The sequence below is a fragment of the Scomber japonicus genome, chromosome 19 (assembly GCF_027409825.1).
Source record: "Scomber japonicus isolate fScoJap1 chromosome 19, fScoJap1.pri, whole genome shotgun sequence".
Classification (NCBI taxonomy): Eukaryota; Metazoa; Chordata; class Actinopteri; order Scombriformes; family Scombridae; genus Scomber; species Scomber japonicus.
Window position 1 is genome coordinate 25,148,198 of NC_070596.1, and position 15,094 is coordinate 25,163,291.

Sequence of the window (15,094 nt, forward strand, 5' to 3'; positions counted from 1 at the left end):
ATATTTTCTGGTTTCTTTAGTCCTCTCTGACAGGAAGTTGAGTGTTTTTGGGTTGTGGACTGTTAGTAAGGGAAAAAAAGATGATGTTTTAAATTGCATCTCATGTTTCAGGAGACATTTTCACCATTTTCTGACCTTTCGTATAGACCAAACCGGTTAGTTAATGGAGAAAATAACAGACAGACTAATCGATAATAAAAAGATATTTGTGTATTTTTCCTCAAGTAGGATTTTGAATGCAGGGCTGACTTTTATAAAGGAGTATTTTGACATTGTTTTATTTGCTTTATTATATGAGTAAAGAATCTGAGTACTTCTTCCACTGACGACAAACCCGAAAACTGTCTTTATTACACACAGCATATCTAAGGCAGCTGGACCTTTACACCAGACACTCATTGCTCCACTTCTTCTCTCTCTCTCTCTCTCTCTCTCTCTCTCTCTCTCTCTCTCTCTCTCTCTCTCTCTCTCTCCTCTCTCTCTCTCTCTCTCTCTCTCTCTCTCTCTCTCTCTCTCTCTCTCTCTCTCTCTCTCTCTCTCTCTCTGTGCAGTGAGCAGCCCATCTTCAGTACGCGGGCCCACGTCTTCCAGATCGACCCGAACACGAAGAAGAACTGGGTTCCCACGAGTAAACACGCTGTCACCGTCTCCTACTTCTACGACAGCACCAGGAATGTATATCGAATCATCAGTCTGGACGGATCCAAGGTGTGTGTGCATGCGTAGCGCTCGGTACAGAGTCTGTTTGTGTGTTTGCTGACGACGCTGGAATATATATTATAAAACACAACATATTAGATTCATCAGGGTTAGAACAATAAAATCCTGAACTGGTCCATCGTCTGTCAATCATTTAACAAGATGGAGAAAGTTCTTCTTTGTCTGACATGAATATTACAAAATAAGCACGAAATATAGATAATAAAATGCTTTTTAAGAAGTCAAATCAAAGTTTATTTATAGAGCACATTTAGAAGAACCTCAGTTGACCAAAGCTTAAAACACAAGCTATATAAAATAACAATTATAAGTAAGAAACTATAAAAACACAATAAAAACTGTAAAAAAAATTACAAAATAAAAGTCAGGAAGTACTTAAGATAAAAGGTAATATACTGTAGACTTGCATAATAAATGTGACATTCGCTCAATGGAGAACCAGAAAGGACTGCATCTAGTTTAACAATAATCAATATGATAAATTAGCTATATAAAATAAATAATTATAAGTAAGTTAAACTATAAAAACATAATAGATAGAACCCAAAAAAAATTACAAAATAAAAGTCAGGAAGTACTAAAGATAAAAATGTAACATAGACTTGCATAGACTTTTTTTAAGCTATTAACTATATATCTAGTTAGTAATCAATATGATAAATTAGACCAAATCTACAGTATTGCAGCATCAAGTGGATAGTAAAAATAGAAAGAGCATCAATAAAAAGAATAAAGAACAATAAATAATAAGTACACATACAATAAAAAACAATAATAGTAAAAAATAGAGTTAAAGAAATAGTATCTATTGGTGCTGAATGATAATATAACTGAGTATGTTGTTGAATGTGACTGTCACAACTAAATTAGGGAGGTGTCATGATAAATATCAGGACCTTTGATATATTGATTTGCATTCTGGCTCGTAATGTCTTGATAAAAATCTTGTTTCCTCACTTTAAAGACTGTAATTCAATTTTCTGAACCTGTTTTGTTGTTTTTATTGTTTTGTTGGAGTGAAAATAACAATAACGCCACTAATGATTTATCCACCAGTAATTTGAAACATACTGTTATCGTCCCAAAATCATCTAAAAACTAATCTCCTGCTGATTATTATTATAATTATTATGATGATTACTCGTATTGTAAGTGAAAATCTCATTAATTTCATAATTGAGCGGGCCATGGTTCACAGTTTGAGCAGCACTTCGGCTCAGATTGGTATGAAACTCTCCCGGTTTAATTAATCAAAATAGAAAAAATGAACAATTACATTAGAAAACATCTGGTTCTTTAATAAACAGACAAAAGTAAAAGCATGTGTACATTAATATTTTTAGGCAGAAGTTAACTTAACCCTTAAACAGGCAAAGTGCACCAGGAGATACATTTATATTTGTTATAGCCTACATTAATAAAGGCAACTCATAAAATCCAAAATATACAAAATATGATAAATAATGACTTGTGGAAATGTGTATTTAGGTGCGAATGTGATGCCTAAGTACATAAAAAAGTAAATTAAAAGAATAATCAAAACCTTATTTTCCACTCCTGCCTGTTTAAAGGGTTAAAAACTTCCAAGATGCATTTCAGCAAGAAACATTAAATCACTGAGCTTAAAATACTCAAAATGTAAGTTGAATACTGGACCTATATTAGCTCCAAACACACTGTAATGTCACAAATATATGTCTGTTTAATTGTGATTTCCATATTTCCACTTTCAGCCGATGTAATGTAAAACCAGCTGTGGAGGAAACTGAAAACACTAAACTCAAATATGAAATAATGCACAAAACACTGCGAGGGGTGAAGATTAAATGATGATTATTATTATTATTATTATACAAAAAGGAAACGGAAGTACCCATCTGTCTCATTATACAAAGCCAAACTATTTTATAGTGTTAAATAAACATAACCTTTTAAAAGAACACAGTAACTTTACATATTTAATACAGAGTCTACCTGTGTGCCAAAAACTCTTCATCAGACCTGTCACTGTGCACAAATACACTACGGCACCCGAGTCACGCTTCAACATCAGTTTGGTCCGTAAATACTGAAACATCAAAGCAACTCATTTAGATGAAATTTCAAATAATTGTTCAACCATAATCCGCAATCACATATTAACCCTCCTGTCGTCCTCCCGGGTCACATTGACCCCATCTCTCTTTTGACTGTTCCTTCTTTCTTCCCTCTTTCTTTAATTTTTCCTTCGTTCTTCCCCTCCTTCCCTCTTTCTTTGCTCCCTCCTCCTTCCATACTTCTTTCCTCACTTACTTCCTTCCTTCTTTCTCTCCTTACTTCCTTCCTCTTTTCCTTCCTCCCTCCCTCCCTCCTTTCTCCCTTCCTTCTGTCTTTCCACCTTTCCTTCCTCCCTTCCTTCCTTCCACCTTTCCTTCCCCCCTTCCTTCTTTCCTCACTTCCTTCCTTCCTCCTTTCCTTCCTCCCTTCCTTCCTCTTTTCCTCCCTCCCTTCCGTCCTCCTTTCTTCACTTCCTTCCTTCCTTCTCTCCTTACTTACTTCATCTTTTCCTCTCTCCCTCCTTATTCCTTTACTTCCTCATTCCTTCCTTCTTTCCTCCCTTCCTTCTTTCCTTCCTCAGTCTTTCCTTGACCTGAGGACAACAGGAGGGGTAAAAGATGATAAAACCAACAACTTTAGTCTTCTGTACTTAAACACAGTTGAACTCTACACACACATCATGCTGCAGAGTGAAGCTCAAACTTTCAACTGAAAGAACAAAAACACTTTTTTTTTTTTTAAAGTGGAGCGGCCACTTTTAAAGAAAAATCTGAAATGGGAAGAAATAAATAATTAAAGGAAACCACAGAAACCAGCAGCTCCTTTTAAATTAAATAAAGCTTTTATCTCATTAAAAAATAATCAGAAACATTTAGATCTCTTTTTTCGTTGTTGTTTTTAAAGCTGATATTCACACAGCTCGTCTGACTTTTGTTCTCCTCGGAGCGCTTGAAGCAGTGAAGTTGGGCAGGCCTGTCATTTCTATGTGGCAGTGAGTATTTTAGGCTTGAGAGAGGTGCAGAGGTGGAGTTAACATGCTTATGTAAGAGCTTCTCTGGGTGACTCCTGCTACTCTTGTTGTTGTTGTTGATGTTGTTGTTGAAGCAGAAAGTTAGCTGAAAATAGCAGAGATTGGGTGGGTTGGTGCTCGAGGACGTTATTATCCAGACAACAATAAGTCTTCTGAGCAGAGACGAGAGAAAGAAAAACACACAGAATGACAGACGGCGACACATAAGGTCAAATCTGTCTGGAAATGTTTTTTATTATGGGTTTATTTTTACTTTTATGCTTTTTCTCTTTTTGGCTGAAGGAGATGAAGGATAAAGAATAAGGATTTATGATTATTTACTTTATTTATACATGTTCATTTGAGTTTAATGACCTAAATAAACTAAACTAAATAATTAAAGTTTGTTACATGAACATAAATCTTAAACTTCTTCATGAGAAAAACTCCTTTAAAGAGTCTTTTCACTGATATTTATGCATTGTTTTCTGCAGGTTAAGAATATGTTTCAAGCAAAACAATGTTAGTATAATATATTAGTATTACATATATCAAATAATATAACAATATAAAGTATATATAGTTTTTAGTCATGATCACAGCGTGGCTAAACCAGTTTATTCCAGACTAAAGTCACTAAACTATTTGATGGTTTGCTCTGAAATGTGGTGCAAACACAAACATGAACTGGAATAACTTTTGGTGATCTTCTGACTTTTTATTTTAGCGCCATCTGCAGGTCAAAATGTGAATTGGGTTCAAGACAAAAGAGCAAAAAAACTAATGACTTTCTCATCAGTCTCAGCTGTGCTTTTTACTTTAGTGTCTTTATATATAGAGTTAACATTTCCAAATTGATTTATTGTGAAATTAGTTTTTTTACATTACTGGGATGTGTTTTTACTTCAGGTGAGACAGTGAAATACAACTTAGGAAGTCCAGTTTAAGATCTATAAAACACAGAGGCAGCGTTTTATGACTCAAAGGTGACATGACCCAATCTATCTAATCTATATGTGAAATAAACTGGTTGTTATTCTTCTTGTTTAGATTACTTTTATGTTGAAGAAATAGAAAAACTCAGTTTAAGGACGATGAGTGTTAAAGAAGTTGTCCAGTAATTAAACTGGTTTTGAGTAAGTTAGATGCAAATTTGTTGTTTCCTTCCAGCTTTTTCTGACTGGGTGATAAAATACAAAAGCTTTATCTCAGCTACTAACATGTAAAAACCCTTTTAAAAAGGTATTAGATCTCAACTAAAGGTCCATTTACTCACTTGGAGCTTTCAACTATGAGTTCAGCCTCTGTTTCCAAGATTAAAAATGAACTCAACGTTTTAGTCAACGTGGATGAGAAGTCCTAGAGGTGCTCAGTTTCGAAGCTTAAACTTGCTTGATGAAAACTGTGATACAATAAAAACCTCCAGAGAAGTGAGTAAGAGAACCTTTGAGGCTGTTTCATCAACCACTCGTCCCATAAGATGAAGAATAAACTGCACTAAAGGAATCTCTAAAGCAAATTTAAGAGACATCAGCAGCAGTTGATTTCTTTTTTTTCTTTTCTTAACTACAAACCTTCACCCACCATCTGTGCTCGCCTCTCTGTCAGCGCTGCCAGCGAGGCCTCCCACTCTGATCAATAACATCACAGTCAGTTGGACTCACTTTAGAGCTCCGTATTGACAGCTTCCTGTTTACCGAACGGTGGGAATATAAACCAACATTTATACAACACTCACATCCTCCAGGTCTCGGCAGGAAACAAGACGTCCAGCTGTGATTTCTCAAAGCAGCCGTCATCTCGTAAGCCACCTTTTTTGAAACGTAATCTTTTTTCCCCCAACAGGCCATTATCAACAGCACCATCACCCCCAACATGTCGTTCACTAAGACGTCACAGAAGTTTGGGCAGTGGGCCGACAGCCGGGCGAACACCGTCTACGGCCTCGGCTTCTCCTCCGAGAGTCAGCTAGCAAAGGTGAGCGCTAACACACACACACATGAAAGATCTCCTTTAAAACAAAAAAGTAGAGAGGGTTTCGTATCATGAGGAGCAAATAAATCTAATAAAATAAGTCAATAATCAGCATTTCTTGTTGTTTTTAGTTTGCGGAGAAGTTCAACGAGTTCAAAGAGGCGGCGCGGTTAGCGAAGGAGAAGTCTCAGGAGAAGATGGAGCTCACCAGCACTCCCTCTCAGGTAACAAACACGACCATCACTGTCACAACCTGGCAGAGATTTTACTTTCCAGCTTGGATCTCTCTTTAACCCTTTACATACTGTTCATAGTCTGACTCATAATTAGTCTATTTTATGGTCCAGGTGAACATTTTATAGAATATGAAGAATACAACATGTTTTAATGCTGATTTTTTAAATTGTATTATGAAGACAGGTGAAATTTGGATATTTGCATATTATACAAAAATGCGACTAGCTGCACAAAAATTTAAAAAATTATGCATTTTTATTTCCATTTTTGTATATTTGTGTTTACATCAGGAAATACTTAGAAAATTACCTAGAAAATGTGTATATATGGTGTTTTTACAGCTCTCTAATGTTAAAATTGGTCAGATTTGGCCCTGAATAGTATGTAAGGATTAAAGAAGTCAACAAAAAACAGGGGACACATGAGTAACAGCTCATATACGTTAGCAAAGGAATAAACAGCCTTGCAGGAAACCAGTTAAATGACTATTGAGTAAATTCTTGCATATTTGAAACTTCTTTACTTTTACTCCACGCTTTGATAAACTTCTGACGGCTCCAGCTAACTAACACAACACATTTAATTCCAGCAAGAAATGGCGGCTAACAGCAATGCTAACACTAATGGAGAACACACAAAGTTAGCTCTTGTAGGAAGTGAGAAATACCGACAAGCCCTTCCACACACAAGTAACATTAACAAGCTAAAAAAAACACATTCATTGATGAAGTTCCTGTTGTTGAGCATCAAACTATATAAATATCCTCCTTTTTTCTTTGCTCTCCTGAACGATTCCTCCTCAGGGTGGCGCTGTAAAAAGGAATGTGTTATCAGTCAACAAACCCGGTAAAAAGAAGGTAAAAAAGAAAAGAGAAAAAAAGAAAGTAATGAAAAGGAAATGAATCATTTTCATAACTCCGACAGCTCCTCTCCCTCTCAGGTTTCTCCCTACACACTTCTCCCTAGACTTTTTAAAAGCATCAGTTTTGTTCTCTAAACTTTTAAGAGATGATGGATTTACACACCTGTCATTATTGTTTTTTGGTATAAATAAACAAACCCTTCTTTCCGTCAGTCTTTTAACACCCTCATCTATCATCCTAACGTCATACTAACAACCAGAGGAAACCTTGTCTCTCTGCATTCCCCCCCCACACGCTCAAAAACCTCCCACAGACGATCCTCCAGACTTCCTTTCATCCTCTCAAAAAGTGACAGTCGGCTGAAATTAGGAGCATTTCAGCAGTCATCAATCATGGGCGACAACTATTATTATTATTATTATTATTATTATTATTATTACTAATATTAGATCAAGCAAAAATGCAGACAGTTGTCTCTTTAGAAATATGGAGTTACTTTGTCTGAAATGTGACTGAAAGTGGAAATATCTCAGATCTCCACGAGCATTTAAAGATCCAGCTGTTTGGGCACAAAAACATCTGCAAAAGTTTTAGCAGTCAGATAATTTTGGCCAAATTGGAAACCCAACAAAAAGCAAACATTTCTAAATGAATAAGAAGAAAGAATAAATAGATTTAAGGATGCATATGTAGAGAAAACATCCTTTATTTTGTAGTGAAATTAATTAATTAGTTGCTCTGTTTAGTTTCATGTTAATAATTAGGTTTTTTTTACATTTCAGCATTAAATCCTGTTAATTTTTGAGAGCACAGAATCATTAACTTCTTCATCTTTAATTACAGAAGATTGTGTCTCGTGAACTCACAAAAATAATCGAGATATTTTTGGGAAGTACGATTCTTCGCATTCTTGCTGAGAGTTAAACGAGATGATTGATACTATACTGATGCTAAAACATGGCTGTATTGTTTCTCTACTTCTAGTTTTAGACATTTTAGGGTATAAAATGTAATAAGTTAAATTAAGTTAGATTCATTAATAATTAAAATATTAGTTTCAGCTTGACTAACAGTCTTTTAGTCTCTTCCTCACATCAGCTTTTATGTGTATATTAGTTTAGTTTAGCATAGAAAAACTAAAAACAGGAAAACGGCTAGCCTGTCTCTGTCCAAAGGTTATAAAATCTCATTAAAGTTCACTAATTAACACTTTATATCTAATTTATTTAAAGGTAAACCAAGAAGTTGAGATTTTGTGACGAATTATGAGGAAAACTAGTCCAACCAAGACATAATATGGCACAAAATCCTCATAAAACCACAACTTGTTTTTCATTTTCTTCATCCTGATTAACTATTTAGATTTAACGTGTTCATTTATGAGATTTTGTGGTGCTAGTGAGCAGATTTGTTACCTTTTGGAGAGAGACAGTCTTAAAATCTTAATGCTAAGCTAAACCTTATATTTAAAATATCAAGTTTGGCATCAATCTCCTCGTCTAACTCTCAGCAAAAGAGCGAGTAAAGAATATTACCAAAATGTTGAGCTACTTCTTTCTTTCTTATTTTATTCCTCTAACTATACTCTTGTTTTTCAGGAGTCGGCCGCAGGTGATGTTCAGTCACCTTTGACCCCAGAGAGCATCAACGGTACAGACGACGAGCAAGTGACACCAGACACGCCTCAGCCCCCCGAACCCCGAGCAGAGCCCTCCCAAAACGCACTGCCCTTCTCACACAGGTAAAAAAAAAAACAAGTATTAAAAATATAATATATCTTCAGTTTCATTCAAATTCCTACCTATTCATACTACAGAAAAATGTGTTGTTAACCACCCTGCCAAATTTGAAAAAAATCGCCAAATATATGAAATTAGGCTTCAAAGTTTTGTAAAAATCAGAGTTTTCTGCTGCTAACTCAGCGGCTAGCTCGGTGGCTAACTCAGCTGCTAGCTTGGCGGCTAACTCAGCTAACTGGCTAACTGTAGACTGTAGTAGTAGTGGTGTGTGCTAAATGTATTTATACCTCTATAGCAGCAGGGGCGGGTTTATGCTAATCACTAAATCCTGAACACAGAAATCTTGAAACACAGTTTGTGAAGCCTAGCTCCACAATTCAAATCTAAATGGTTGAAATACTTTTACCACAGTTTTTAGAAATACATTTATGACCTATTTAATGAAAATGTCTGAATTCACTTTACATGGTCTTTAAAAGGAGCAAACTCAAACAAAGGAGATACAACTCATAAAATCCAAAATATATTAAAAAATATTTGTTTGAATGTTTTACTTTAGGTGCAAAAGAGATGAGAAAGTAGTTTTATATATCTAATTTTACAGTCTCGTCTGTTTAAAGGGTTAAAGCTGCAGCTCGTGTCGGTTCGTTCATTCATTACTAATCTTTCTCCCTGAGTCTCTGAACAGCATTAAGACGTTACATTAAAACACTACAAACCTCCTATTAATTATACATAATTATAAAGCATTGAATAAGTGGAGATAGTTGTCTGATCGAACTCTCCGAGGTGTCAGCTGTACTCATATTGAGGTCAGCACACACACACACACACACACACACACACACACACACACACACACACACACACACACACACACACACACAGTAATGCTCCCACATTTGTGGTTTAGTTACTGTGAACTTTGCTTCAGACATTCACGTCCTCCTCAAGATAAACTGTGATTACTTTAGTGATTGTTTGACTTATTAAGCGCCATTATCAGGTCATAAATTCAGTTTATTCAGTAGTAAAAAGTCATGATGTTCCCATCAGACTTAATTTTAATGTTTAATACTAAATAGCAAATGTGCAGCAAACCACATGGACATTTTTTTTACCCATGTGGGTTAGGAGGAGTCCAAAATATGGATTTCAGTTTCCCCAAAGACTCAAACACTGTAGAAAGTCGGACTCCTGATACAGAGGACATTTAGGCTAGAAATGCTTGTAAGTTTTCTGAATCTATTTTATTTTTGTATATAAATATTTTACTTTTAAAAGTAAAAAGTGCCTTGTTGTGATCACAACAAGGCACTTTAAAATATGTACAAACTTCTAATATCTGTAACCCTCACATCCTGTTCATCGTCTAATTTGACCCATTTTTACATTTGAGAGCTGTAAAAACACCTTATACACATTAATATTAGTCAGATTTTATCAAATGTGACATAAATGAATGGATAAGTAACAGTCGTCTCTTCCTCTTTCAGTTCATCCAACATCAACAAGCACTGGGAGGCGGAGCTGGCGGCGCTGAAAGGAAACAACGCCAAGCTGACGGCGGCTCTGCTCGAGTCCACGGCCAACGTCAAACAGTGGAAACAACAGCTGGCTGCGTATCAGGAGGAAGCTGAGAGGCTCCACAAACGGGTAAAATAAAGATACACGGGGTATAGTAAGCGATGTGGGGGAAAACGAGGAGAAAAGTTGTTTATATTTGAGTGAAAACCAAAACATCCCCCCGTCCCTCCCTTCGTGCCCCTTCTGAGGCTCCACCCCCGAAGTTCATGAACGCGCATTGTCATGGTAACGGATGTAACCACTGCGGAAGCTTCAGTTTGATAGCAGCGTTTATTGCTCTGATAGTACAGGTGGCTAGCCTGGCTAACACCAGACCGAGTCTCAATCTCATGTGAGATTATTGTGATATGAAACCTGTGTTTATTTGTCTTCATGACTGTAAACACTTTGAAAGCAGTGAACAAACACCAGATACACAGCTAGCAGCTACACAGCAGCTACGTTGTAGGTTCCGTTAGCACGCTGCTAACGTTAGCTGCGAAGCTAACGTGCAGAGCGTCAAACAGCTGTAGTAACAACTCTGCTACTTTACAGCTAACATCACAACAACTACATATCCTGACTAACTAGACAGTGAGCTGAATGTCAGCAGGTAACGTTACAGTTTATGTGAAGCAGCGCTGATGTTACTCACCTGTCCGGCAGATCAGCGTCCGCATTCACTCTCCGCTCCTTCGCCGGGACCCCGTCAATCCCTACGTTGGTCTCTCCGACGTTATAAAACCACACTGATGCGTCCGCGGGTCCTTGTCTGTTCAAAGTCCTTCTTTTATATGTTTTGTCTTCTAACTTTCTCCTCTCTGGATGTTTCTTGGTCACCTCTCCGTCTCCACTATGTTTGTACCAGACGTTTCTCCTTCCGACTGCGTCACTACGTAACCCCGCCCCCCTCTGTCTGACCGTGAACGCGCATGAACGCTCCCTGTCTCTGATTGGCTGGAGCATTGTTGTGTATTTACAAAGTCCTTATCAGCTCAATCTAGAGCCAGGCTGTGTATTGTATTAATCAGTCTGAAGGTTTCTTATCTTTTCTTCTCTTTTTGTTTCTTTTCTCTTTTCTTTTCTTTTCTCCTCTTTTCTTTTTGTTTCTTTCCTCTTCTTTTTTCTCTTTTCTCTTCTCTTCTCTTTTCCTCTCCTCTCTTCTTTTTTTCTATTTTCCTCTCTCGTCTCCTCTTTTCTCTTCTTTCATTTTCTTTTCTCTTTTCTCTTTTCTCTTTTCTTTTCCAGGTGACAGAGCTCGAGTGCGTCAGCGGTCAAACGACGGTGATCAAATCTCAAAAGACGGAGCTCAACCAGACGATAGAAGAGCTGGAGTTTGCTCTGAAAGCTAAAGAGGAAGTACGTTCTGTAGGAAAGAGTCTTCTGAAGCTAATCAATACTTTCATTATTGATTAATTGATTAGTTGTTAAAATGTTGATCACTGTTTATTGAAGTTTTTCTTGAGAATGACTCAAAATGAATAATCAATTATAAGAATAGAAGACAACCAATCCATTTATTGATTACTTTACTGCCAGCACTTAATTGATAATATATTTCTGATCATTTTCCGTTTGTGTGATGACTTTCAGGAGTTGGAGCAGCTCAGAGAGGAAGTGGAGAGTGCCAACGAGTTTCAGTCTCAGAAAGAAACGCTCGCACTGAAACTAGAGGTGAGAAAAACACCTGAAGCTGATCAGCTGTTATTGATCATGTATTTTATGTATTGATTATATATGTAGATGAGAAGGGATCAGAAAGCCTCCAGTGTGTATTAAAATAATTAAGTTGAAGAAAGGGGCTCCCCTGATTTTAAATTATTTAGACAAACATACACATTCAATAAATAATAATAATAATAATCATTTGTGTGAAGTATTTAAGCTTTTGATATATTTTATACTCAAACTGTGGACCTTTATAACTCAAATCCATATCCAGATCTGATTTATTATGAAGTTTAAAAAAACCCCACACATTATGGTTTTCTTGTTTCAGGACACAGAGTCGAGGAACCAGACGCTTATTTTAATTATACGGAAAAATTATGGAAAAAACTTCTAAACCTAAAGCTAAAGTTTTTGTTTATTTGCTGTTTTTTTTCTCTGTAAAGCACTTTGAGCTACATCCCTTAACCTTCCTGTCGTCCTTCCGGGTCAAATTGACTCTGTCTTTTTTGACTGTTCCTTCTTTCCTCCCTCCCTTCCTTCCGTCTGTCCTTCCTCCCTCCTTCCTTCTCTCTTTCTTTCCTTCCTCCATCCCCTTTTCTTCCTTCCTTCTGTCCTTCTTTCCTTCCCTCTTTCCCTCCTTCCTTTCCTTCCTCCCTTCCCTCTTTCCTTCCTCCCTTCCTTCTTTCCTTCCTTCCTCTTTTCCTACCTTCCTTCCATCCTTCCTTCCTCCCTTCCATCCTTCCTTCCTCCCTTCCATCCTTCCTTCCTCTTTTCCTTTCTCCCTCCCTCCCTCCCTCCTTCTTTCCTCTGTCCTACCTTCCTTCCTCTCCTTCCTTCCTCCCTGCTTTCCTTCCTTTCTTCCTTCCCTCCATCATTCCTCCCTCCTTTCCTTCCTTCTTCCTCCCTTCCTTCCTTGACTCGAGGACAACAGGAGGGTTAAATGAAAGAGCTCTATGATACACAATAATTATACTAAACATAATATCTTTAAACACGTCTGGAGCCACATTGTGTTTTTTTAATTTCAGGACACGGAGTCGAGGAACCAGACGTTGGAGTCTCAGCTGAGCGACCTGGAGCAGCGTCTGGAGAGCAGCCAGCAAGAGAGGGAAGCTTTCCGCAGCAGTCTGCGCTCGCTGCTCGAGCTGCTGGACAGTAAGATCTTTGAGCTGACGGAGCTCAGAGACACGCTGTCCAAACTCATCGAGAGCAGCTAGAGGCCTCACCACGACACACACACACGCTGATGGAGCCCGTTTCTTCACTGCCACGACACAATCATCATCTTACTCATCATCATCATCATCATCATCATCATCATCATCTCACCACCGTCACGCCTCACTGCATGCCGGCAATCACTCTTAACTTGAAGTCTTCTTCTTTCTTCTCGACATGTATATGATACGTGTAAAAGAGTTTACACACAAGTTTTATGCATTAACGCTACTACACACACACACACACACACACACACATACACACACACACACACACACACACACACACACACACACACACACACACACACACACATCATTCGGTACACGTTTACAACAAAAAAACAGCCAAGTGAAGAAGAGGCTTCGCTTGGACCATCATGCCTTCCCTCCTCCGCTCCACTCTGGATTATTCTTGACTCTCTTCAGAGATAAACTGAATTTCTTTTTTTTTTCTTTCTTTTCTTTTTTTTGGTCTCTTTTTATTTTTCTTCATCATTCCGTTTCGAGGGGATTTTTTTTTCGCGCCCCTTCAATCGCATCAAATTTGAAGAAAATTAGCTTTTTCTTTTTTTTTTTTTGGAGCTTCACTTTTGATGCATTTTACACCTGAAGCTGCTGCTCTTTTTCTCCCCTCATCTCCTTTTATTCATCCCTTCTTCTTCTCCTTTTTTTCTCTTCCCTCGCTACTAACTTTATTGTTATATAAACCACGTCATCGTCAGCCAAAACGAACACTTCGGGAGACTTTTCCTACTGATTTCATCTTTTTTTTTTTGTTATTTAACTCTTTTTGGAGGGTGACAGTGGGTCGAATGTCATGAAAGAAGAGATAACCCCTCTCCTCCTTCTCCTCCTTCTCCTCCTCCTTCCTCACTCCCTTCTTCCTCCCTGTGATTGTAATCCACTTGAAGGACTGCCAAAAACAGCCAAAAAAAACAGGAGGACGACTTATATTCTTATACAATATATGAGCAATACTAAAAAAACAAAAAAAAGGGAGCATCAGAGGGGCAAAAAAACAAAAAAAAAAACACTTTCCAACTCTCACTTTCAGGTAATTTACTCCTCTCTCTCTCTCTCTCTCTCTCTCTCTCTCTCTCTCTCTCTCTCTCTCTTTCTTTCTTTCTTTCTTTCTTTCTTTCTTTCTTTCTTTCACTTTCTCTCTTTCACTCTTTGTCTTCTTCTTGAGTTTAGCCCCTCTGATGAGTGCGGCGGGATTTTAAAAATCAAAAGTCTTTCTTTCTATACACTTTTTTAAAAAAGATTACTACTAGTGCACTTGTGAAAATGGAGTTTGTGTGTGTGTGTGAATCTGATTATCTTTTTCTTTTCCTCCTCTCTTCCTCCTTTTCTCTTCTTTTTCTGTTTCTTATTGCGACTTACTTTTGAAGTGCAATGACTGATACCCTTTTTTTTGTTAATTTATTACTTAAAATAACTTACAGCAGATGATGTTAATTATTATTATTGTTATTATGATTATTATTATTATTATTATCATGAAAGTTGTACAAAAAGATCTTTATCTACATCTCGTTTTCACTTAATCCTTTCTTCTTTTTTTTAATTGTCTGGTAAATGGGTGTTCAAATGTGGAGTTTTTTTTGGAGTTTTTTTGGAAAAACTGGCAATATTTTTGAACTATTTATCAAAAAGGAAAGTATAAGCAAGTTCGGATTTTTCTTTTTTTTCCTCTTTTTTTTTTGCCAAATATTCGTTTTCCTGTACAGATATGACGACTTCTTCTTGCTGATGTTGCCTACGGTTACAGAGATGCATCAACGGTAGCTAACGGCGACTACGTACTTTAACTTTTTGTGGGATTTACTATTGCCAAAAAAAAAGAAAAGATCGAACGACGTCGGAGGTACAAAAAAAAAAAGAACACAAGATGGTACGTTACAACCTGAAGAAGAAGAAAAAACTATTTTTAAGGGCTTCTTGTTGTTGTTGAAGGTTCGGGTACTTTCTTTTTTTCCTTCTTTTTTTGTGTTTTTTTTTTTTGGTTGTTTTTTGGGAGACTTGAAGAGACTTTAAATCAAATCGTTGAAAAAG

General features: G+C 37.1%; 1 protein-coding gene across 1 annotated transcript in view; it reads left to right on the forward strand.

Annotated features, from left to right (window-relative positions):
- The window catches only part of LOC128380745 (homer protein homolog 1-like), a 28,043-nt gene extending 13,896 nt beyond the window's left edge, over positions 1–14,147 (forward strand). Inside the window, exons 2-9 of the mRNA XM_053340634.1 lie at positions 552–708; positions 5,612–5,743; positions 5,872–5,964; positions 8,439–8,581; positions 10,076–10,235; positions 11,394–11,504; positions 11,739–11,819; positions 12,845–14,147. Of these exons, the coding sequence (XP_053196609.1) occupies positions 552–708; positions 5,612–5,743; positions 5,872–5,964; positions 8,439–8,581; positions 10,076–10,235; positions 11,394–11,504; positions 11,739–11,819; positions 12,845–13,033 (1,066 nt within the window). The 3' untranslated portion in view covers positions 13,034–14,147. The remainder of the gene's footprint in view (positions 1–551; positions 709–5,611; positions 5,744–5,871; positions 5,965–8,438; positions 8,582–10,075; positions 10,236–11,393; positions 11,505–11,738; positions 11,820–12,844) is intronic.
- The last annotated feature ends 947 nt before the right edge of the window (positions 14,148–15,094 follow it).